The sequence below is a fragment of the Hyla sarda genome, chromosome 1, assembly GCF_029499605.1.
Source record: "Hyla sarda isolate aHylSar1 chromosome 1, aHylSar1.hap1, whole genome shotgun sequence".
NCBI lineage: Eukaryota > Metazoa > Chordata > Amphibia > Anura > Hylidae > Hyla > Hyla sarda.
The window spans coordinates 616,695,563-616,718,161 of NC_079189.1; the positions used below are offsets into that span (position 1 = coordinate 616,695,563).

At 48.1% G+C, this 22,599-nt stretch overlaps 2 protein-coding genes across 4 annotated transcripts in view; both read right to left on the reverse strand.

Annotated features, from left to right (window-relative positions):
- The window catches only part of LOC130299320 (oocyte zinc finger protein XlCOF6-like), a 65,649-nt gene that overhangs the window by 37,590 nt on the left and 5,460 nt on the right, over nucleotides 1–22,599 (reverse strand). The gene's annotated exons all lie outside the window — the stretch shown is intronic.
- On the reverse strand, nucleotides 78–20,874 carry LOC130299363 (zinc finger protein 436-like). 3 transcript variants are annotated; one of them, XM_056551440.1, is made up of 4 exons: nucleotides 20,045–20,367; nucleotides 19,804–19,962; nucleotides 9,771–9,891; nucleotides 78–1,588 (listed from the first exon to the last, which is right to left on the reverse strand). In XM_056551440.1, exons 1-4 carry the CDS (start codon nucleotides 20,132–20,134, stop codon nucleotides 201–203), a joined length of 1,758 nt encoding a protein of 585 aa, XP_056407415.1. In that variant the 5' UTR covers nucleotides 20,135–20,367; the 3' UTR covers nucleotides 78–200. The 3 variants fall into 3 exon arrangements, with proteins under 3 accessions (XP_056407415.1, XP_056407417.1, XP_056407416.1); XM_056551442.1 differs by having other exon boundaries at nucleotides 20,060–20,366; XM_056551441.1 differs by lacking the exon at nucleotides 20,045–20,367 and adding an exon at nucleotides 20,661–20,874 and having other exon boundaries at nucleotides 83–1,588.

Genomic DNA, 22,599 nt, shown 5'->3' on the forward strand with positions numbered 1-22,599 from the left:
CAGCTTTTTTTAAACAAAGTACATGAGAAAGATTTTTTATTTACCATAAGGAGTGCAATAGGAACTTAGTTTTAATAAGAGTGCCCATTTAAGGGGTTATCCATGGGGGAAAAAAAAAACACACCTACTTTTTTCCTGTGTGAATTCTGTGACGTTTAATAAGAAACGATTTACCTATGGAAACATTTCTCACATTCTCATCATGAAAAAGACTTCTCTCTCGTGTGAATTGTCTGATGTTTAACAAGATATGATTTACCCATAAAACATTTTCCACAGTCTGAACATGAATACGGCTTCCACTCTGTATGAATTTTCTGATGCCTATGAAGAGCTGATTTATATGTAAAGCGCTTTCCACATTCTGAACAGAAGTACGGTTTTTCTCCTATGTGACTTTTTCTATGTGAAACAAGATTCGATATATCTGTAAAGAATTTCCCACATTCTGAACATGAATATGGCTTCTCCCCTGTGTGAATTCTCTGATGTGTGAAAAGATTTGATTTGCGTGCAAAACCTTTCCCACATTCTGAACAGGAAAATGGCTTCTCACCTGTGTGGATTCTCTGATGTATGTCAAGATTTGATTTTTTTGTAAAACATTTCCCACATTCTGAACAGGAGAATGGCTTCTCCCCTGTGTGAATTCTCTGATGTGTGAAAAGACTTGATTTGCGTGTAAAACCTTCCCCACATTCTGAACAGGAAAATGGCTTCTCCCCTGTGTGGATTCTCTGATGTATGTCAAGATTTGATTTTTTTGGAAAATCTTCCCCACATTCTGAACAGGAAAATGGCTTCTCTCCTGTGTGAATTCTCTGATGTGTAAAAAGAACTGATTTTTGTGCAAAACATTTACCACATTCTGAACAGGAGAAAGGCTTCTCCCCTGTGTGGGTTCTCTGATGTGTATAAAACTTTGATTTATAGGTAAAGCGTTTTCCACATTCTGAACAGGAGAACGGCTTCTCCACTATGCATTTTTTTCTGTGCGTAAAAAGATCTGAGTTTTTTGTAAAGTGTTTTCCACTTTTACCACATTGAAACTCTTTACCCCGTTTCTGATCTGTCCTTGTGGTAACAATCTGTGATCGGTCAGTAGAAGGTTCCTCATGATTAGAGGGGTCATGTGATGGATCTGTACTGGGATCATGTGATAGATCTGTCCTGGGATCATGCGATGGATCTGTACTGGGATCATGCGATGGATCTGTACTGGGATCATGTGATGGATCTGTACTGGGAGCATGCGATGGATCTGTACTGGGATCATGCGATGGATCTGTACTGGGATCATGCGATGGATCTGTCCTGGGATCATGCGATGGATCTGTACTGGGATCATGCGATGGATCTGTACTGGGATCATGTGATGGATCTGTACTGGGATCATGTGATGGATCTGTACTGGGATCATGTGACGGATCTGTACTGGGATCATGTGACGGATCTGTCCTGGGATCACGTGATGGATCTGTATAATGGTGAATAAGATTTCCTCCTGTGGAGTCCTGTGCGGTGTCTTCATCTTCTGTTTTGTAGCTCAATAATATGACGTTTCCCTCAGAATTCTTACTGGTGATTTCTGTTAGGGATAAAAATAAATTGAGATCATTATTATTTTTTAAACATTAAAACCAGCTACATTTATAACATCCTTTGGAACATTATATTATATATATATATCTATGGAGGGGATGTGATGCTCCATCCCTGGGGAGAGCAGGGGCAAGATATTGTGGAGGGGTCCCATCGGTCAGGAATACGGATGTGCTACGTGTGACCCTACCCTATGGCTGGACCTTACAGGCTGCTGTATTTGGCAGACAGGGGGCGATAATCTGGCCTCCTGCTATGGCAACCAACCGGATCGCAAGATCGCATTGCAGTGATCAGTACCAATCACGGCATCTATTTAGTTAATGCTGTCAAGACTGGTGCGATCTTGGCCTCAGCAGCAGCGTCAGGATCCTGGCTGTGATTGACAGCTGGGTCCCACCACTGAACGTGTAGAGGAAGCGATCCTTGACAGATCATGTCCGCCACATGTCGGGGAGGGGTTAATGTCCTCAACGAGAAAAGGCTGATTTGGTGTTTACAGTTTGGTGTAGACAAAGATTGGTTGTGATGGTCTCCGCCTCTATCGTCTTCTCCGCTCAGATGTTGTTCTCTGCCTAGACAAATATCCTTGAAGAGACAACCAGCAGAGCCTTGTGCCTTATCCTCTATGGCGTCTTAGGAACGTTACGGTTATAGAATTGTCCAAGTATTTTCACATGATGCCAAGGGACTTACGTTAGAGTCAGAGGCCGGTGGAGGAACCCAACCTGGAAGAAGGATCTCCCTACTCTCTGTGGCAGGCCCTGTGTAGCAGCCATAGAAGGTGACTGTGAGACATCAGGAGTACGTGAACCCCTATAGGGACCAGACGGAGCCCCTGGAACACTTGGTGGTAGCAAGAGAAGACAACTCCTTATAAAGAGCCGGAGCAGATGTAATAGTTCCGGTCAGATCGGAGCCACCGAGCTTAAACTGCTTAAAATAGAGGAGGTAGGGGCGTGGTCTGCATGGCGGCCTGATCGGACGTGTGAGAGTGGAGCTCCTGCCATCCTGCACTGACTTTGCTCCTGTCCCTCACTGGGCATCTTCCACCACCATAGGGACCCCTGCGGTGGCTCCATCGGGAGATTTGGTGGAGTTTGTGTGAGGTGCTGGAGCCGGAAGTGTGCTAGGCCGCAAAGCCTGCGGCCTCCCGTATCCTCCTGCCCGGAACTGCTGGCTGCTGCGCTCCTGAGGGAGCTGAAGATCCACTTACCTGTTCCGGGCTCTCGCATCGGGGGATCCTGGTGCCCGGTCTGGACTGTGGCGGCTGAAGTGGGCGATCGGGTCCACCGAACTACGGGGCCTTCCTCGACTTCCGGTCCGGATCGCGGCGGGTGGTGAGTGGCGCTCCGGTGCTGTGGAGAAGCGTCTGCCATCCTTTGTAGTCCCTGAGGGCCCGGTGTGTCCTCCGTCTGCCTGCTGTTCGGGTCCTCGCTGCTGGAGTGCGGGTGGCGACGTCCGGTGACGGAGAGGCCGCGCTGCTGCCGGAATTGCGGGGTCTCTTGCCGGAGTCCCTGCTTAAGGTACCTGATAGGCCCAGCTGGGCTGCGGGGCTGTGAAATAGACTGTCCTCCTCGGGGGGCACCTGGGAAACATCCCTGGGAGTTGAGGCTCCCTCTGGTGCGGTGGGCCTGCCCCTATATCGCTGGGAGCTGCCCCGCTGGACTGCTGCTCTGCAATAGGGGTCCCTACTCTGACCACCCTATTACATCTGGGACTGGACTCTTTACAAGTATTTGGAGGTACTGGCTGTACTCTCTCTCCTGCTGCCCCTCCTGTACCCCTGCTCCTGGTACGTGTGTGCCCTCCCCCCCTCACCCTACATCTGCTGGGACATTTCATACATATAACACTGTGAACTGAGTACCTGGCTGGTGCGCAGTTGGTGACCTGAGGGGTACCACTCTGTGGGTTTTCACTGTTTCATTGACTGCATTTTGCTATGGGCCGGAGAAACAAGGAGGGGGCTGGTCCCTCACAGCAGGGAACCAGCGGGCATTCATCGTCTAGGAATACATTAACCTTTCAGCAGGAAGTAGCGGCTAAGTTGGAGAAGTTTGCACTACGACGGTCGTCCCCCGATTCTCCGGTCTGTGTGGGAGCCCCTCTTCCTATGGTAGATATAGGGACCCCCCTGGACCCTCTGGAGGACTATGACACATTCCTGCAAGCTTCTGTTGTGGAATCACATGTATCATTGCCTAATACTCCTCCTGCTATATCTGGTGCCCCGGACGTCCCTGCCACTGAACCTACTTTGGCCGCAGTATTTGCAGAAATACAACGATGTAACACTACATTATCTCAGCTACCCGTTCAGGTGGGCACAGTACAGTCTGCTATTTCTTTACTGAGTCATGATTTGCAGAAAGTGACGGCGCGCACCTCTGCTGTAGAGAGTCGGATTAGCGATGTGGAGGATACTGTGGTGCCTATAGTTCGAGACTCTACTAGACACAGTCAGGACATTGATTTTCTCAAAGTTAAAGCAGATGATTTGGAAAATCGTATGCGCCGTAATAATGTGCGGATAATAGGACTGCCTGAGAAGTGTGAGGGCCGTACACCAACAGAGTACATGGAAACCTGGTTAAAGGAAGTGTTTGGTGCTGATAATCTGTCCCCTCTCTTTGCTGTGGAGAGAGCTCACAGGGTCCCTATGAGGCCGTTCCCTCCTGGCGGTCCGCCCAGATCTATGCTAGTGAAACTTTTACATTACCGTGACAGAGACTTAATTCTTAAACTGGCCAGAGAAAAGCAACCAGTGACTGTGGACAACCATGTTATTTCCTTTTTTCCAGATTTCTCAGCCGAGGTGCAGAAGAAACGCGCCTCCTTTATGGATGTGAAGAAAAGACTGCGCACCCTGGATTTACCATACTCTATGCTCTACCCTGCCAGGCTGAGGGTGGTTGCTTTGGGGACTACCCATTTCTTTGAGGGAGTGGATGTTGCGGTCCGTTGGTTGGACTCACATGAAGCTCAATTGCCCGCAGGGGCTCACCGGAACCTGATCCGGATTGACTTTGTACTGCCCTGTCGGATATGTGCTCTTAGTGCTTTGCTATTATGACTTGTCTCAGTTCTTATACCTGAACTTTCCTGAGTGGGGGCACCTGATACTGTTACTTTTGTGGTGGGGGGTGGGGGGGCGGGTCTGCATTATTTTTTGTATAATTTGGAGATGTTATGTTTCATTTTCTGGGGGTGGGTGGAGGTCCTCTGGGTTGGGATCTGCTGACCAATGTTCAGAAGGGATATGTCCAGTATTGGAAACATAGAAGGAGAAGCTCCACTACTGCATGCTTGGGTATGTTTGGCCTGCTGTCTGACTGGTTGCAATATGTGCTCACCTTCATCCTCTCATCCTGGTTTCTTCCCTGGGTATGTTTCAACTGTGTGGATGTCTGGTGTGGGTATGCTTGCGCTCCTGGATGCCGTGTGCCGCGGTGACTGGTGTGGTTATGTTGGGGTGTTGAATTTGGATGTTGGTTTGTTTTTACCTGTTTGTTGGGTGTGTTTTCCGTCTCTCCCTCCGCTGCTTTCTGCTCTCTACGACTGCTCCTTCTGAATGTGCTCCTGTTCCCTGTGTGGTTGTTCCTGGGCCCCGTGAGTGTGCTTGGTGACTCTGGGGCTACTGTCTGCCTATTTACTCCTTTAGGATGGCTACCTTTAATTTTATAGTGTGGAATGTTAGAGGGTTGGGGGATGTATCTAAACGTTATGCTGTTCTTAATGCGGTGAGGCATTTTCAGCCAGCGATACTGTGTCTTACTGAGACCCATCTGACAGGAACCACCACTGAGGTTCTTCATAGAGCCTGGGTTGGTCATTCGTTCCATTCTACCTTTTCTTCTCATGCTAGAGGAGTTAGTATATTGGTCCATAAATCTATCCCGTTTCGTGTCCTCTCCTCTAGCATTGACCCGGAGGGTAGATATGTTTGTTTGTTGGGTGAGGTGTCTCGCCGCATGATTATATTAGTGGGGTTATATATCCCTCCCCCTTATAGTAGTACTATTGTGCACCGTGTTCTCTCTATAGTCTCAGGTTTCCCAGTGGCCCCCGCACTTATCTATGGTGATTTTAATCAGGTCTTAGATGCCTCGGTGGATAGGTTTTGGGGATCTCAACCCCCCCCCCTCGCTCTAGGCCGACTGGCCTTGCTAATATAATATCTGAAGTAGATCTTTTTGACTTGTGGCGCTGTCGCAATCCTTCAGTTCTGCAATACTCCTGCTATTCGGCCACGCATAGGACCCTCTCTAGGATAGACTTGGCTATTGGGGATGGGGAAATGGCTAGAATGATCAGGAAGGTAGAATATTTGGCTAGAGGCCTTTCAGATCACTCCCCTATCAGGCTTCACCTGTATTTCACGGGCGGGGCGGGAGGGGTGCGCCCCCTGTGGAGACTGAATCCGTTCTGGTTGCAGGTACTGACTACTGCTGACACTGTCTGTGCCGAGATTCGGGAATATCTTGCCTTGAATATGGGTTCGGCCTCAGTCTCTACGGTGTGGGATTCCCTTAAAGCTTACTTCCGTGGGCTTTTTATACGTGATATAAGTACACATAAATCGTTCACAAGGGAGAAGGGGGAGAAGCTGAGATTGTTTGTGGTGGAAGCTGAGCATGCGTATGTCTCGGCTCCCTCCCAGATGACGGAGGAGGTTTGGTTGCAGGCACAAGGAGATTATAAAGTGTACTTGGAGGAAGCTGCTGAGTATAAACGCTTTTTTGTTAAGCAGAGATATTTTGAATGTGGTGAAAGTACTGGTAAATTGCTGGCCTCGGTTGCTAGAGCGCAGCAGGGGATTTCATTTATTAGCTGTTTGAGGGATGAACAGGGTTGCAAGGTCACTGATGATAATGAGATTATGGAGATAATGTTGGCTTTTTATAAGGATGCGTATTCGACTAGGGTCTCCTGTTCCAAGGGGGCGCTGGGGGAATATGTCCGCAGTGCTAGATTGCCTTGCCTTACTCAAGAGCAGAGGGGAGAGCTGGACTCTCCCATCTCTCTAGAGGAACTGGAACAGGCATTGAAAGATGCAAATAATGAAAAAGCCCCGGGCCCGGATGGTCTCCCTTGTGAGGTGTATAAAAAATTCTCAGGTGTTTTACTGCCGCAGCTGTTGCGGGTGGTTGAGTCAGCGGTTTCAGAGGGTTTGTTGCCTCGCTCCATGATGGAAGCCATCATTGTACTTATTCCTAAGCCTGGAAAGGACCCTCTTTGTGCGGGTTCATATAGGCCGATCTCACTTTTGTGTACAGATGTGAAGCTGCTGGCTCGGGTACTCGCTAACAGGCTGGCTGGGGTCATACTTTCACTGATCCATGGGGATCAGACTGGATTTATGCCCGGCAAGTCCACAGTTGATAACATTAGGAGGGTGTATCTCAATTTACAGATGTCCCCGGATGGTGCGGGGGCCCGATCGGTTTTTTCGTTGGACGCTGCCAAGGCATTTGACAGTGTCGAATGGAACTACTTGTGGAGTGTGATGAGGGCCATGGGGTTTGGTGACAGATTCCTTTCTTACGTTAAGCTTCTCTACCGGTGCCCAGCTGCCCGTCTCAGAATTAATGGCAGGACCTCCTCGACCTTTGACCTGCAGAGAGGTACGCGACAGGGGTGTCCCCTGTCGTCCCTGCTCTTTGCCATAGCTATTGAACCTCTGGCTAACATTCTAAGGATGTCACCTGATGTAAGGGGGTTTTGGTATGGGACTGTGGAAGAAAGGGTGGCTCTATATGCTGACGACAAGTTGTTTTTTGGGAGACACAGCTCACTCACTAGCCCCGGTGATGTCCCTCATTACAGAATTTGGGTCTTATTCAGGTTTACTCATTAACTGGGACAAGTCGGTCCTGTTGCCTCTGGACCCTTTACCAGAGGTGCCTCAGATAACTATTTTTAAGATACAAGTAGTCTCTAGCTTTAAATATTTAGGTATTCACATTACTCCCTCCTTACATGATTTTGTTCCTCGTAATCTACTCCCCATTCTAGATAAGAGCTCCCAAAAAGTGTCCGTATGGTGTAAGCTCCCACTATCGGTAGTTGGACTTACTAATCTAGTCAAAATGGTTCTTATGCCGCCACTGTTATACATATTGCAGAATTCCCCGGTGTGGATAGAGATGGCTCACTTTCAGAGAATTCAGAGACTATTCAGGTTACTGGTTTGGGGGGGGTGGGACCGCTAGGATTAAATTGGAAACATTACAGCGGGGTAAAGCTTCAGGGGGGCTTGCATTACCGAATCCATGGTTATATTATCTCGCGTCGCAGTTGCATCAGGTGAGGGGATGGGCAGCGCGCTCCACATTGGGACCTACTGGTCGATTGTTTATGGTCAAACATGGTGGTAGGATACCGTTGCACATTTTGGAGATTGGGGCCCTTACCAGACCTCCTGACTCCTCTCCTACTGTGTAAGCTCTGGGGCCACGCGAGAAAACTCTTGGGTATTACCAATTATTTTAAATTTACTCCGCAGTGGCATAACCCTGGCTTACCGGTCTTTAAATCCTATGCTGATGCCGAGTTCTGGGAGAGGAGGGGACTTTGTGAGTTGGGTCAGTTAGCTGCTCAGGGGGTTGTTCGGTCATTTGAAGACATACGGGAGGAGTTTGCCCTACCGCGTTCCTCATTTTACCGTTATTTACAGATTCGCCATGCCTATGAATCGCAGAATCGGGTGAGGGAATTACGGGTGCAGTCTAATAGGGTTCTGGAATCTACTGTGACTAAACGTGATTCTGGTGGTGTAATTTCTTGGCTTTATGGGGAACTACTTGGCTTCCATCATGAGGGTTTCCCTTTGACGGTTCGGTCTAAGTGGGAGAGGGACCTTGGGATCCTGACTGATGAGGAATGGAGTACTGTGCTGGCACTTACCCCTTCTTTGTGTCTATCGGAATCTAATAGGCTGTCTCAACTGTTCTTTATTCACAGGGTATATAAGACTCCCTCATTTCTTCATATGATAGGGGTTCAGTCTGACTCGGCCTGTCCGCGATGTGGTGAGCTAGAGGCACACCTGGTACACATGATGTGGACGTGCCCTTGTTTGATGACTTATTGGACTGAGGTGCTGCAGCTCATTAGAACAGTGTATGGGGTGACCATTAATAGAACTCCCAAGGAATGCCTACTTGGACTTATAGGTTGTGGTCGGGAGCCCTCCCTGGCGGAGGTTGGGATCCTGAGAATCTTGTATCAAGCCAGGAAGTTGATTGCACAGTTTTGGATCAGATCCTCTCCTCCGGGTGTGGCTGATCTCATTGCAAGAGTAGCTCAAATAGTGAAACTTGAAAAGGGGAACTATACTAAGCGCAAAGTGGAGAGGAAGTTTCATGGTGTCTGGAGTCCCTGGGTGCAAAGCTTTGATCCCCCTGCAGAAGTATCTTAGCTTGGGATGGGTCCTCTAATATGTGGTTCTGAATGGAAGGGCTGACAAGAGAGCTAATGTTGGAGTGCCCTGATATGCTGCGTCTCCCTCCCTGACGTGTATGAGGATGGCTGTGTGGGGGATTTAGTGGAATGTGACTGCGAACGCTAATTTCCATGACTTCGGGGGTCTGAGTGTTTCTATCCTTTTCCTTTCCCCTTTTTTCTTTCTTTTTAATTTGTTCTTTTTTACTCAAACATGTATTTGGTGGGGATTTGCTGAAGCTGGTTTATGGTTTCTGACTTATGTACGCTGAGGGTAGTGGGACATTGATGGGGTGGGGCTGAGACGGAATGGTTCTATGTGTGTGTGGGGGGGGGGTTGTTGGGGACTGTATGTTATTGTTAAACTGTGTTTAAAAAAACTTAATAAAAAATATCCGATTTAAAAAAAAAAAAAAAAAAATAGATGAGGTAATTGCACCTACAAGAACACCATAAAATAGTATTTTGTGGCATAAGAACTGGAGCCCAACAAGGAAACATTTTTTTAATGGTCATTAATAGGTTAAAGCCATGTTGTCTCCTGTGGGACGAGCAGATTACACATCATTCCGGAGCAGCAGGGAACACTGGGACATTTATTCTGCAGGAACATCAGGTTGGTGAAGGTTTTATGATATTTACTATGAACATTGGATGAATAGAGAGATTTATGTCATTAAGTGAGAGGTTTCTAGTATAAAGGAATAATGAGTGACACTTACCTGGTGATGTGAGGGGCCGGGGGTCCTCCATAATGTCCTGGTACAGATCCTTGTGTCCTTCCACATACTCCCACTCCTCCATGGAGAAATAGACCGCCACATCCTGACACCTTATAGGAACCTGACACACAATGATACCGTCATCACCAGACCCCTCCATTACTGTATAATGTCCCAGCAGTGTCACCTCTCTAATCATCCCCAGACCCCTCCATTACTGTATAATGTCCAGGCAGTGTCACCTCTCATCACCAGACCCCTCCGTTACTGTATAATGTCCCAGCAGTGTCACCTCTAAAGTCACCAACAGACCCCTCCATTGCTGTATAATGTCCCAGCAGTGTCACCCCTCAAAACTAGACCCCTCCATTACTGTATAATGTCCCAGCAGTGTCACCTCTCCAGTCATCACCAGACCCCTCCATTACTGTATAATGTCCCCGCAGGGTCACCTCTCCAGTCATCCCCAGACCCCTCCATTACTGTATAATGTCCCAGCAGTGTCACCTCTCTAATCATCACCAGACCCCTCCATTACTGTATAATGTCCCAGCAGTATCACCTCTCCAGTCATCACCAGACCCCTCCATTACTGTATAATGTCCCAGCAGTGTCACCTCTCTAATCATCACCAGACCCCTCCATTACTGTATAATGTCCCAGCAGTGTCACCCCTCAAAACTAGACCCCTCCATTACTGTATAATGTCCCAGCAGTGTCACCCCTCAAAACTAGACCCCTCCATTACTGTATAATGTCCCTGCAGTGTCACCTCTCTAATCATCACCAGACCCCTCCATTACTGTATAATGTCCCAGCAGTGTCACCTCTCTAATCATCACCAGACCCCTCCATTACTATATAATGACCCAGCAGTGTCACCTCTCCAGTCATCACCAGACCCCTCCATTACTGTATAATGTCCCAGCAGTGTCACCTCTCTAATCATCACCAGACCCTCCATTACTGTATAATGTCCCAGCAGTGTCCCCTCTCCAGTCATCACCAGACCCCTCCATTACTGTATAATGTCCCAGCAGTGTCACCTCTCCAGTCATCACCAGACCCCTCCATTACTATATAATGTCCCAGCAGTGTCACCTCTCCAGTCATCACCAGACCCCTCCATTACTGTATAATGTCCCAGCAGTGTCCCCTCTCCAGTCATCACCAGACCCCTCCATTACTGTATAATTGTCCAGCAGTGTCACCTCTCTAATCATCACCAGACCCCTCCATTACTGTATAATGTCCCAGCAGTGTCACCTCTCTAATCATCACCAGACCCCTCCATTACTGTATAATGTCCCAGCAGTGTCACCTCTCCAGTCATCACCAGACCCCTCCATTACTGTATAATGTCCCAGCAGTGTCACCTCTCCAGTCATCACCAGACCCCTCCATTACTGCATAATTGTCCAGCAGTGTCACCTCTCTAATCACCAGACCCCTCCATTACTGCATAATGTCCCAGCAGTGTCACCTCTCTAATCAGAACCAGACCCCTCCATTACTGTATAATGTCCCAGCAGTGTCACCTCTCTAATCATAACCATACCCCTCCATTACTGTATAATGTCCCAGCAGTGTCACCTCTCCAGTCATCACCAGACACCTCCATTACTGTATAATGTCCCAGCAGTGTCACCTCTCTAATCATCACCAGACCCCTCCATTGCTGTATAATGTTCCAGCAGTGTCACCTCTCTAATCATCAGACTCCTCCATTACTATATAATGTCCAGCAGTGTCACCTCTCTAATCATCACCAGACCCCTCCATTACTGTATAATGTCCCAGCAGTGTCACCTCTCCAGTCATCCCCAGACCCCTCCATTACTGTATAATGTCCCAGCAGTGTCACCTCTCTAATCTTCCCCAGACCCCTCCATTACTGTATAATGTCCCAGCAGTGTCACCTCTCCAGTCATCACCAGACCCCTCCATTACTGTATAATGTCCCAGCAGTGTCACCTCTCCAGTCATCACCAGACCCCTCCATTACTGTATAATGTCCCAGCAGTGTCACCTCTCCAGTCATCACCAGACCCCTCCATTACTGTATAATGTCCAGCAGTGTCACCTCTCCAGTCATCACCAGACCCCTCCATTATTGTATAATGTCCCAGCAGTGTCACCTCTCTAATCATCACCAGACCCCTTCATTACTGTATAATGTCCCAGCAGTGTCACCTCTCCAGTCATCATCAGACCCCTCCATTACTGTATAATGTCCCAGCAGTGTCACCTCTCTAATCATCACCAGACCCCTCCATTACTGTATAATGTCCCAGCAGTGTCACCTCTCCAGTCATCACCAGATCCCTCCATTACTGTATAATGTCCCAGCAGTGTCACCTCTCCAGTCATCACCAGACCCCTCCATTACTGTATAATGTCCCAGCAGTGTCACCTCTCCAGTCATCACCAGACCCCTCAATTACTGTATAATGTCCCAGCAGTGTCACCTCTCCAGTCATCATCAGACCCCTCCATTACTGAATAATCTCCCAGCAGTGTCATCTCTCCAGTCATCACCAGACCCCTCCATTACTGTATAATGTCCCAGCAGTGTCACCTCTCCAGTCATCACCAGACCCCTCCATTACTGTATAATTGTCCAGCAGTGTCACCTCTCTAATCATCACCAGACCCCTCCATTACTGTATAATGTCCCAGCAGTGTCACCTCTCTAATCATCACCAGACCCCTCCATTACTGTATAATGTCCCAGCAGTGTCACCTCTCCAGTCATCACCAGACCCCTCCATTACTGCATAATTGTCCAGCAGTGTCACCTCTCTAATCACCAGACCCCTCCATTACTGCATAATGTCCCAGCAGTGTCACCTCTCTAATCAGAACCAGACCCCTCCATTACTGTATAATGTCCCAGCAGTGTCACCTCTCCAGTCATCACCAGACACCTCCATTACTGTATAATGTCCCAGCAGTGTAACCTCTCTAATCATCATCAGACCCCTCCATTGCTGTATAATGTTCCAGCAGTGTCACCTCTCTAATCATCACCAGACCCCTCCATTACTGTATAATGTCCCAGCAGTGTCACCTCTCCAGTCATCCCCAGACCCCTCCATTACTGTATAATGTCCCAGCAGTGTCACCTCTCTAATCTTCCCCAGACCCCTCCATTACTGTATAATGTCCCAGCAGTGTCACCTCTCCAGTCATCACCAGACCCCTCCATTACTGTATAATGTCCCAGCAGTGTCACCTCTCTAGTCATCACCAGACCCCTCCATTACTGTATAATGTCCAGCAGTGTCACCTCTCCAGTCATCACCAGACCCCTCCATTATTGTATAATGTCCCAGCAGTGTCACCTCTCTAATCATCACCAGACCCCTTCATTACTGTATAATGTCCCAGCAGTGTCACCTCTCCAGTCATCATCAGACCCCTCCATTACTGTATAATGTCCCAGCAGTGTCACCTCTCTAATCATCACCAGACCCCTCCATTACTGTATAATGTCCCAGCAGTGTCACCTCTCCAGTCATCACCAGACCCCTCCATTACTGTATAATGTCCCAGCAGTGTCACCTCTCCAGTCATCACCAGACCCCTCAATTACTGTATAATGTCCCAGCAGTGTCACCTCTCCAGTCATCATCAGACCCCTCCATTACTGAATAATCTCCCAGCAGTGTCATCTCTCCAGTCATCACCAGACCCCTCCATTACTGTATAATGTCCCAGCAGTGTCACCTCTCCAGTCATCACCAGACCCCTCCATTACTGTATAATGTCCCAGCAGTGTCACCTCTCTAATCATCACCAGACTCCTCCATTACTATATAATGTCCAGCAGTGTCACTTCTCTAATCATCACCAGACCCCTCCATTACTGTATAATGTCCCAGCAGTGTCACCTCTCCAGTCATCCCCAGACCCCTCCATTACTGTATAATGTCCCAGCAGTGTCACCTCTCTAATCTTCCCCAGACCCCTCCATTACTGTATAATGTCCCAGCAGTGTCACCTCTCCAGTCATCACCAGACCCCTCCATTACTGTATAATGTCCCAGCAGTGTCACCTCTCCAGTCATCACCAGACCCCTCCATTACTGTATAATGTCCCAGCAGTGTCACCTTTAATCATCACCAAACCCCTCCATTATTGTATAATGTCCCAGCAGTGTCACCTCTCCAGTCATCACCAGACCCCTCCATTACTATATAATGTCCAGCAGTGTCACCTCTCTAATCATCACCAGACCCCTCCATTACTATATAATGTCCCAGCAGTGTCACCTCTCCAGTCATCACCAGACCCCTCCATTACTGTATAATGTCCCAGCAGTGTCACCTCTCTAATCATCACCAGACCCCTCCATTACTGTATAATGTCCCAGCAGTGTCACCTCTCCAATCATCATCAGACCCCTCCATTACTGTATAATGTCCCAGCAGTGTCACCTCTCCAGTCATCACCAGACCCCTCAATTACTGTATAATGTCCCAGCAGAGTCACCTTTAATCATCACCAAACCCCTCCATTATTGTATAATGTCCCAGCAGTGTCACCTCTCTAATCATCACCAGACCCCTCCATTACTGTATAATGTCCCAGCAGTGTCACCTCTCCAGTCATCAGACCCCTCCATTACTGTATAATGTCCCAGCAGTGTCACCTCTCCAGTCAGTCATCACCAGACCCCTCCATTACTGTACAATGTCCAGCAGTGTCACCTTTCCAGTCATCACCAGACCCCTCCATTACTGTATAATGTCCCAGCAGTGTCACCTCTCCAGTAATCACCAGACCCCTCCATTACTGTATAATGTCCCAGCAGTGTCACCTCTCCAATCATCATCAGACCCCTCCATTACTGTATAATGTCCCAGCAGTGTCACCTCTCCAGTCATCACCAGACCCCTCAATTACTGTATAATGTCCCAGCAGTGTCACCTCTCCAGTCATCACCAGACCCCTCCATTACTGTATAATGTCCCAGCAGTGTCACCTCTCCAGTCATCACCAGACCCCTCCATTACTGTATAATGTCCCAGCAGTGTCACCTCTCTAATCATCACCAGACCCCTCCATTACTGTATAATGTCCCAGCAGTGTCACCTCTCTAATCATCACCAGACCCCTCCATTACTGTATAATGTCCCAGCAGTGTCACCTCTCCAGTCATCACCAGACCCCTCCATTACTGTATAATGTCCCAGCAGTGTCACCTCTCCAGTCATCACCAGACCCCTCCATTACTGTATAATGTCCCAGCAGTGTCACCTCTCCAGTCATCACCAGACCCCTCCATTACTGTATAATGTACCAGCAGTGTCACCTCTCCAGTCATCACCAGACCCCTCCATTACTGTATAATGTCCCAGCAGTGTCACCTCTCCAGTCATCACCAGACCCCTCCATTACTGTATAATGTCCCAGCAGTGTCACCTCTCCAGTCATCACCAGACCCCTCCATTACTGTATAATGTCCCAGCAGTGTCACCTCTCCAGTCATCATCAGACCCCTCCATTACTGTATAATGTCCCAGCAGTGTCACCTCTCTAATCATCAACAGACCCCTCCATTACTGTATAATGTCCCAGCAGTGTCACCTCTCCAGTCATCACCAGACCCCTCCATTACTATATAATGTTCCAGCAGTGTCACCTCTCTAATCAGCACCAGACCCCTCCATTACTGTATAATGTCCCAGCAGGGTCACCTCTCCAGTCATCACCAGACCCCTCCATTACTATATAATGTACCAGCAGTGTCACCTCTCTAATCATAACCAGACCCCTCCATTACTGTTTATTGTCCAGTAGTGTCACCTCTCCAGTCATCACCAGACCCCTCCATTACTGTATAATGTCCCAGCAGTGTCACCTCTCCAGTCATCACCAGACCCCTCCATTACTGTATAATGTCCCAGCAGTGTCACCTCTCCAGTCATCACCAGACCCTTCCATTACTGTATAATGTCCCAGCAGTGTCACCTCTCCAGTCATCACCAGACCCCTCCATTACTGTATAATGTCCCAGCAGTGTCACCTCTCCAGTCATCACCAGACCCCTCCATTACTGTATAATGTCCAGCAGTGTCACCTCTCCAGTCATCACCAGACTCCTCCATTACTATATAATGTCCCAGCAGTGTCACCTCTCTAATCATCACCAGACCCCTCCATTACTGTATAATGTCCCAGCAGTGTCACCTCTCCAGTCATCACCAGACTCCTCCATTACTATATAATGTCCCAGCAGTGTCACCTCTCTAATCATCACCAGACCCCTCCATTACTGTATAATGTCCCAGCAGTGTCACCTCTCCAGTCATCACCAGACCCCTCCATTACTGTATAATGTCCCAGCAGTGTCACCTCTCCAGTCATCACCAGACCCCTCCATTACTGTATAATGTCCCAGCAGTGTCACCTCTCTAATCATCACCAGACCCCTCCATTACTGTATAATGTCCAGTAGTGTAACCTCTCTAATCATCACCAGACCCCTCCATTACTATATAATGTCCCAGCAGTGTCACCTCTCCAGTCAGTCGTCACCAGACCCCTCCATTACTGTACAATGTCCAGCAGTGTCACCTCTCCAGTCATCACCAGACCCCTCCATTACTGTATAATGTCCCAGCAGTGTCACCTCTCCAGTAATCACCAGACCCCTCCATTACTGTATAATGTCCCAGCAGTGTCACCTCTCTAATCATCACCAGACCCCTCCATTACTGTATAATGTCCAGTAGTGTCACCTCTCTAATCATCACCAGACCCCTCCATTACTATATAATGTCCCAGCAGTGTCACCTCTCCAGTCAGTCGTCACCAGACCCCTCCATTACTGTACAATGTCCAGCAGTGTCACCTCTCCAGTCATCACCAGACCCCTCCATTACTGTATAATGTCCCAGCAGTGTCACCTCTCTAATCACCACCAGACCACTCCATTACTGTATAATGTCCCAGCAGTGTCACCTCTCCAGTCATCCCCAGACCCCTCCATTACTGTATAATGTCCCAGCAGTGTCACCTCTCCAGTCATCCCCAGACCCCTCCATTACTGTATAATGTCCCAGCAGTGTCACCTCTCTAATCATCACCAGACCCCTCCATTACTGTATAATGTCCCAGCAGTGTCACCTCTCCAGTAATCACCAGACCCCTCCATTACTGTATAATGTCCCAGCAGTGTCACCTCTCTAATCATCACCAGACCCCTCCATTACTGTATAATGTCCCAGCAGTGTCACCTCTCCAGTCATCACCAGACCCCTCCATTACTGTATAATGTTCCAGCAGTGTCACCTCTCCAGTCATCACCAGACCCCTCCATTACTGTATAATGTCCCAGCAGTGTCACCTCTCTAATCATCAGACTCCTCCATTACTGTATAATGCCCCAGCAGTATCACCTCTCCAGTCATCACCAGACCCCTCCATTACTGTATAATGTCCCAGCAGTGTCACCTCTCTAATCATCACCAGACCCCTCCATTACTGTATAATGTCCCAGCAGTGTCACCTCTCCAGTCATCATCAGACCCCTCCATTACTGTATAATGTCCCAGCAGTGTCACCTCTCTAATCATCACCAGACCCTCCATTACTGTATAATGTCCCAGCAGTGTCACCTCTCCAATCATCACCAGACCCCTCCATTACTGTATAATGTCCCAGCAGTGTCACCTCTCCAGTCATCACCAGACCACTCCATTACTGTATAATGTCCCTGCAGTGTCACCTCTCTAATCATCACCAGACACCTCCATTATTGTATAATGTCCCAGCAGTGTCACCTCTCTAATCATCACCAGACCCCTCCATTACTGTATAATGTCCCAGCAGTGTCACCTCTCCAGTCATCACCAGACCCATCTATTACTGTATAATGTCCCAGCAGTGTCATCTCTCCAGTCATCACCAGACCCCTCCATTACTGTACAATGTCCAGCAGTGTCACCTCTCCAGTCATCACCAGACCCCTCCATTACTGTATAATGTCCAGCAGTGTCACCTCTCTAATCATCACCAGACCCCTCCATTACTGTATAATGTCCCAGCACTGTCACCTCTCCAGTCATCACCAGACCCCTCCATTACTGTACAATGTCCCAGCAGTGTCACCTCTCCAGTCATCACCAGACCCCTCCATTACTGTATAATGTCCCAGCAGGGTCACCTCTCCAGTCATCACCAGACCCCTCCATTACTGTATAATGTCCAGCAGTGTCACCTCTCTAATCATCACCAGACCCCTCCATTACTGTATAATGTCCCAGCAGTGTCACCTCTCCAGTCATCACCAGACCCCTCCATTACTGTATAATGTCCCAGCAGTGTCACCTCTCCAGTCATCACCAGACCCCTCCATTACTATATTATGTCCCAGCAGTGTCACCTCTCTAATCATCACCAGACCCCTCCATTACTATATAATATCCCAGCAGTGTCACCTCTCCAGTCATCACCAGACCCCTCCATTACTGTACAATGTCCAGCAGTGTCACCACTCCAGTCATCACCAGACCCCTCCATTACTGTATAATGTCCCAGCAGTGTCACCTCTCCAATCATCACCAGACCCCTCCATTACTGTATAATGTCCCAGCAGTGTCACCTCTCCAATCATCACCAGACCCCTCCATTACTATATAATGTCCCAGCAGTGTCACCTCTCCAGTCATCACCAGACCCCTCCATTACTACATGATGTCCCAGCAGTGTCACCTCTCTAATCATCACCAGACCCATCCATTACTGTATAATGTCCCAGTAGTGTCATCTCTCCAGTCATCACCAGACCCCTCCATTACCGTATAATGTCCCAGCAGTGTCACCTCTCCAGTCATCACCAGACCCCTCCATTACTGTACAATGTCCAGCAGTGTCACCTCTCCAGTCATCATCAGACCCCTCCATTACTGTATAATGTCCCAGCAGTGTCACCTCTCCAGTCATCCCCAGACCCCTCCGTTACTGTATAATGTCCCAGCAGTGTCACCTCTCTAATCATCACCAGACCCCTCCATTACTGTATAATGTCCCAGCAGTGTCACCTCTCCAGTCATCACCAGACCCCTCCGTTACTGTATAATGTCCCAGCAGTGTCACCTCTCTAATCATCCCCAGACGCCTCCGTTACTGTATAATGTCCCAGCAGTGTCACCTCTCTAATCATCACCAGACTCCTCCATTACTGTATAATGTCCAGCAGGGTCACCTCTCCAGTCATCACCAGACCCCTCCATTACTGTATAATGTCCCAGCAGTGTCACCTCTCCAGTCATCCCCAGACCCCTCCATTACTGTATAATGTCCCAGCAGTGTCACCTCTCCAGTCATCACCAGACCCCTCCATTACTGTATAATGTCCAGCAGGGTCACCTCTCTAATCATCACCAGACCCCTCCATTACTGTGTAAAGTCCCAGCAGGGTCACCTCTCCAGTCACCACCAGACCCCTCCATTACTGTATAATGTCCAGCAGGGTCACCTCTCTAATCATCACCAGACCCCTCCATTACTGTATAATGTCCAGCAGTGTCACCTCTCCAGTCATCACCAGACCCCTCCATTACTGTGTAAAGTCCCAGCAGTGTCACCTCTCCAGTCACCACCAGACTCCTCCATTACTGTATAATGTCCAGCAGGGTCACCTCTCCAGTCATCACCAGACCCCTCCATTACTGTATAATGTCCCAGCAGTGTCACCTCTCCAGTCATCACCAGACCCCTCCATTACTGTATAATGTCCCAGCAGTGTCACCTCTCCAGTCATCACCAGACCCCTCCATTACTGTATAATGTCCCAGCAGTGTCACCTCTCCAGTCATCACCAGACCCCTCCATTACTGTATAATGTCCCAGCAGTGTCACCTCTCTAATCATCACCAGACCCCTCCATTACTGTATAATGTCCCAGCAGTGTCACCTCTCTAATCATCACCAGACCCCTCCATTACTGTATAATGTCCCAGCAGTGTCACCTCTAATCATCACCAGACCCCTCCATTACTGTATAATGCCCAGCAGGGTCACCTCTCTAATCAGCAGCTCCATCATCTTGTTGATGAGTTCTAGGATCTTCTTGTTATTCCTCTCATGTATCATGGAGTGAGGTGGAGGGTCTGCGATGGGGTTCGGGCCCCTGCTCCATCCTCCGGACTCCCCCGATGTCTTCCTCACTATGGTATAATCCTGTGTATGGAGAGAGACACAAATCTGGTGATCAGTATAAATCCCGGGATCACCGACCATCTCCAGAATCTATGACTATAACCTGTGATATTATTACACTGAAGAAAGTCATCGGGCCCCTCCTGATCTCTTGTATTTCCCCATGACACCTTCTTCTGGAGGAGAACCCCATAGTCTCACTGCTCTTACAGTAAAGAATCCTCCTATATTGCTCCTATAACATTCCTATTGGCCCATTGGTTCCCATGGTAACTGCCCATATTGGGGCTGATCCTTCCTATAACATTCCTATTGGCCCATTGGTTGCCATGGTAACTTCCCATATTGGGGCGGATCCTTCCTATAACATTCCTATTGGCCCATTGGTTCCCATGGTAACTGCCCATATTGGGGCTGATCCTTCCTATAACATTCCTATTGGTTGCCATGGTAACTGCCCATATTGGGGCTGATCCTTCCTATACCATTCCTATTGGTTCCCATGGTAACTGCCCATATTGGGGCTGATCCTTCCTATAACATTCCTATTGGCCCATTGGTTCCCATGGTAACTGCCCATATTGGGGCGGATCCTTCCTATAACATTCCTATTGGCCCATTGGTTGCCATGGTAACTGCCCATATTGGGGCTGATCCTTCCTACCATGTCTTCTCTTCCCTATAATCCAATAAAGATGATAGAAATCTAGAGGAGTCACCTCTCCGGTCAGCAGGCGGATGATCTCCAGGGTGATGTGTAATAGTCCTGTAGTCACATCAGTCCTGTCCGGGGACATCCTGGGGGCAGCGGGAGAGAGGACGGGGGTGGATGAAGGACCTGTGGTGACGTCATATAGGGACGGGGATCACGATGGAGAGAAAGTGGTGGATGAAGGACCTGTGAGGATGTCACGTGAGGGGGCGGGGCTCAGAGGTGGAGAGAAAGTGGTTGATGAAGGACCTGTGATGATGATCATGTGACATAAGGGGGCGGTGCTCAGAGATGGAGGAGTAGTGATGGATGAAGGACCTGTGATTATGGTCATGTGATATAAGAAGGCGGGGCTAGTAGTGGAGCTCAGTTTCACCATTTCTATAATATTCTCTGATATCACATAATAACAGTCTGGACATGCTGGGAGTTGTAGTTCTCTCCTCTGATATCACATAATAACAGTCTGGACATGCTGGGAGTTGTAGTTCTCTCTGATATCACATAATAACAGTCTGGACATGCTGGGAGTTGTAGTTCTCTCCTCTGATATCACATAATAACAGTCTGGACATGCTGGGAGTTGTAGCTCTCTCCTCTGATATCACATAATAACAGTCTGGACATGCTGGGAGTTGTAGTTCTCTCTGATATCACATAATAACAGTCTGGACATGCTGGGAGTTGTAGTTCTCTCCTCTGATATCACATAACAGTCTGGACATGCTGGGAGTTGTAGTTCTCTCCTCTGATATCACATAATAACAGTCTGGACATGCTGGGAGTTGTAGTTCTCTCCTCTGATATCACATAATAACAGTCTGGACATGCTGGGAGCTGTAGTTCTCTCCTCTGATATCACATAATAACAGTCTGGACATGCTGGGAGTTGTAGTTCTCTCCTCTGATATCATATAATAACAGTCTGGACATGCTGGGAGTTGTAGTTCTCTCCCCTGATATCACATAATAACAGTCTAGACATGCTGGGAGTTGTAGTTCTCTCCTCTGATATCACATAACAGTCTGGACATGCTGGGAGTTGTAGTTCTCTCCTCTGATATCACATAATAACAGTCTGGACATGCTGGGAGTTGTAGTTCTCTCCTCTGATATCACATAATAACAGTCTGGACATGCTGGGAGTTGTAGTTCTCTCCTCTGATATCACATAATAACAGTCTGGACATGCTGGGAGTTGTAGTTCTCTCCTCTGATATCACATAATAACAGTCTGGACATGCTGGGAGTTGTAGTTCTCTCCTCTGATATCACATAATAACAGTCTGGACATGCTGGGAGTTGTAGTTCTCTGATATCACATAATAACAGTCTGGACATGCTGGGAGTTGTAGTTCTCTCCTCTGATATCACATAATAACAGTCTGGACATGCTGGGAGTTGTAGTTCTCTCCTCTGATATCACATAATAACAGTCTGGACATGCTGGGAGTTGTAGTTCTCTCCTCTGATATCACATAACAGTCTGGACATGCTGGGAGTTGTAGTTCTCTCCTCTGATATCACATAATAACAGTCTGGACATGCTGGGAGTTGTAGTTCTCTCCTCTGATATAACATAATAACAGTCTGGACATGCTGGGAGTTGTAGTTCTCTCCTCTGATATCACATAACAGTCTGGACAAGCTGGGAGTTGTAGTTCTCTCTGATATCACATAATAACAGTCTGGACATGCTGGGAGTTGTAGTTCTCCTCTGATATCACATAATAACAGTCTGGACATGCTGGGAGTTGTAGTTCTCTCCTCTGATATCACATAATAACAGTCTGGACATGCTGGGAGTTGTAGTTCTCTCCTCTGATATCACATAACAGCCTGGACATGCTGGGAGTTGTAGTTCTCTTCTCTGATATCACATAATAACAGTCTGGACATGCTGGGAGTTGTAGTTCTCTCCCCTGATATCACATAATAACAGTCTG

Coding starts and splice junctions, on each gene's coding strand:
- LOC130299363 (XM_056551440.1), bottom strand. CDS start 20,134: ATGGGGTTCTCCTCCAGAAGAAGGTGTCATGGGGAAATACAAGAGATC. Junction 9,892..19,803: donor TGGAGCTGCTGATTAGAGAG/GTGACCCTGCTG, acceptor ATTGTGTGTCAG/GTTCCTATAAGGTGTCAGGA. Junction 1,589..9,770: donor CCGGCCCCTCACATCACCAG/GTAAGTGTCACT, acceptor TATCCCTAACAG/AAATCACCAGTAAGAATTCT.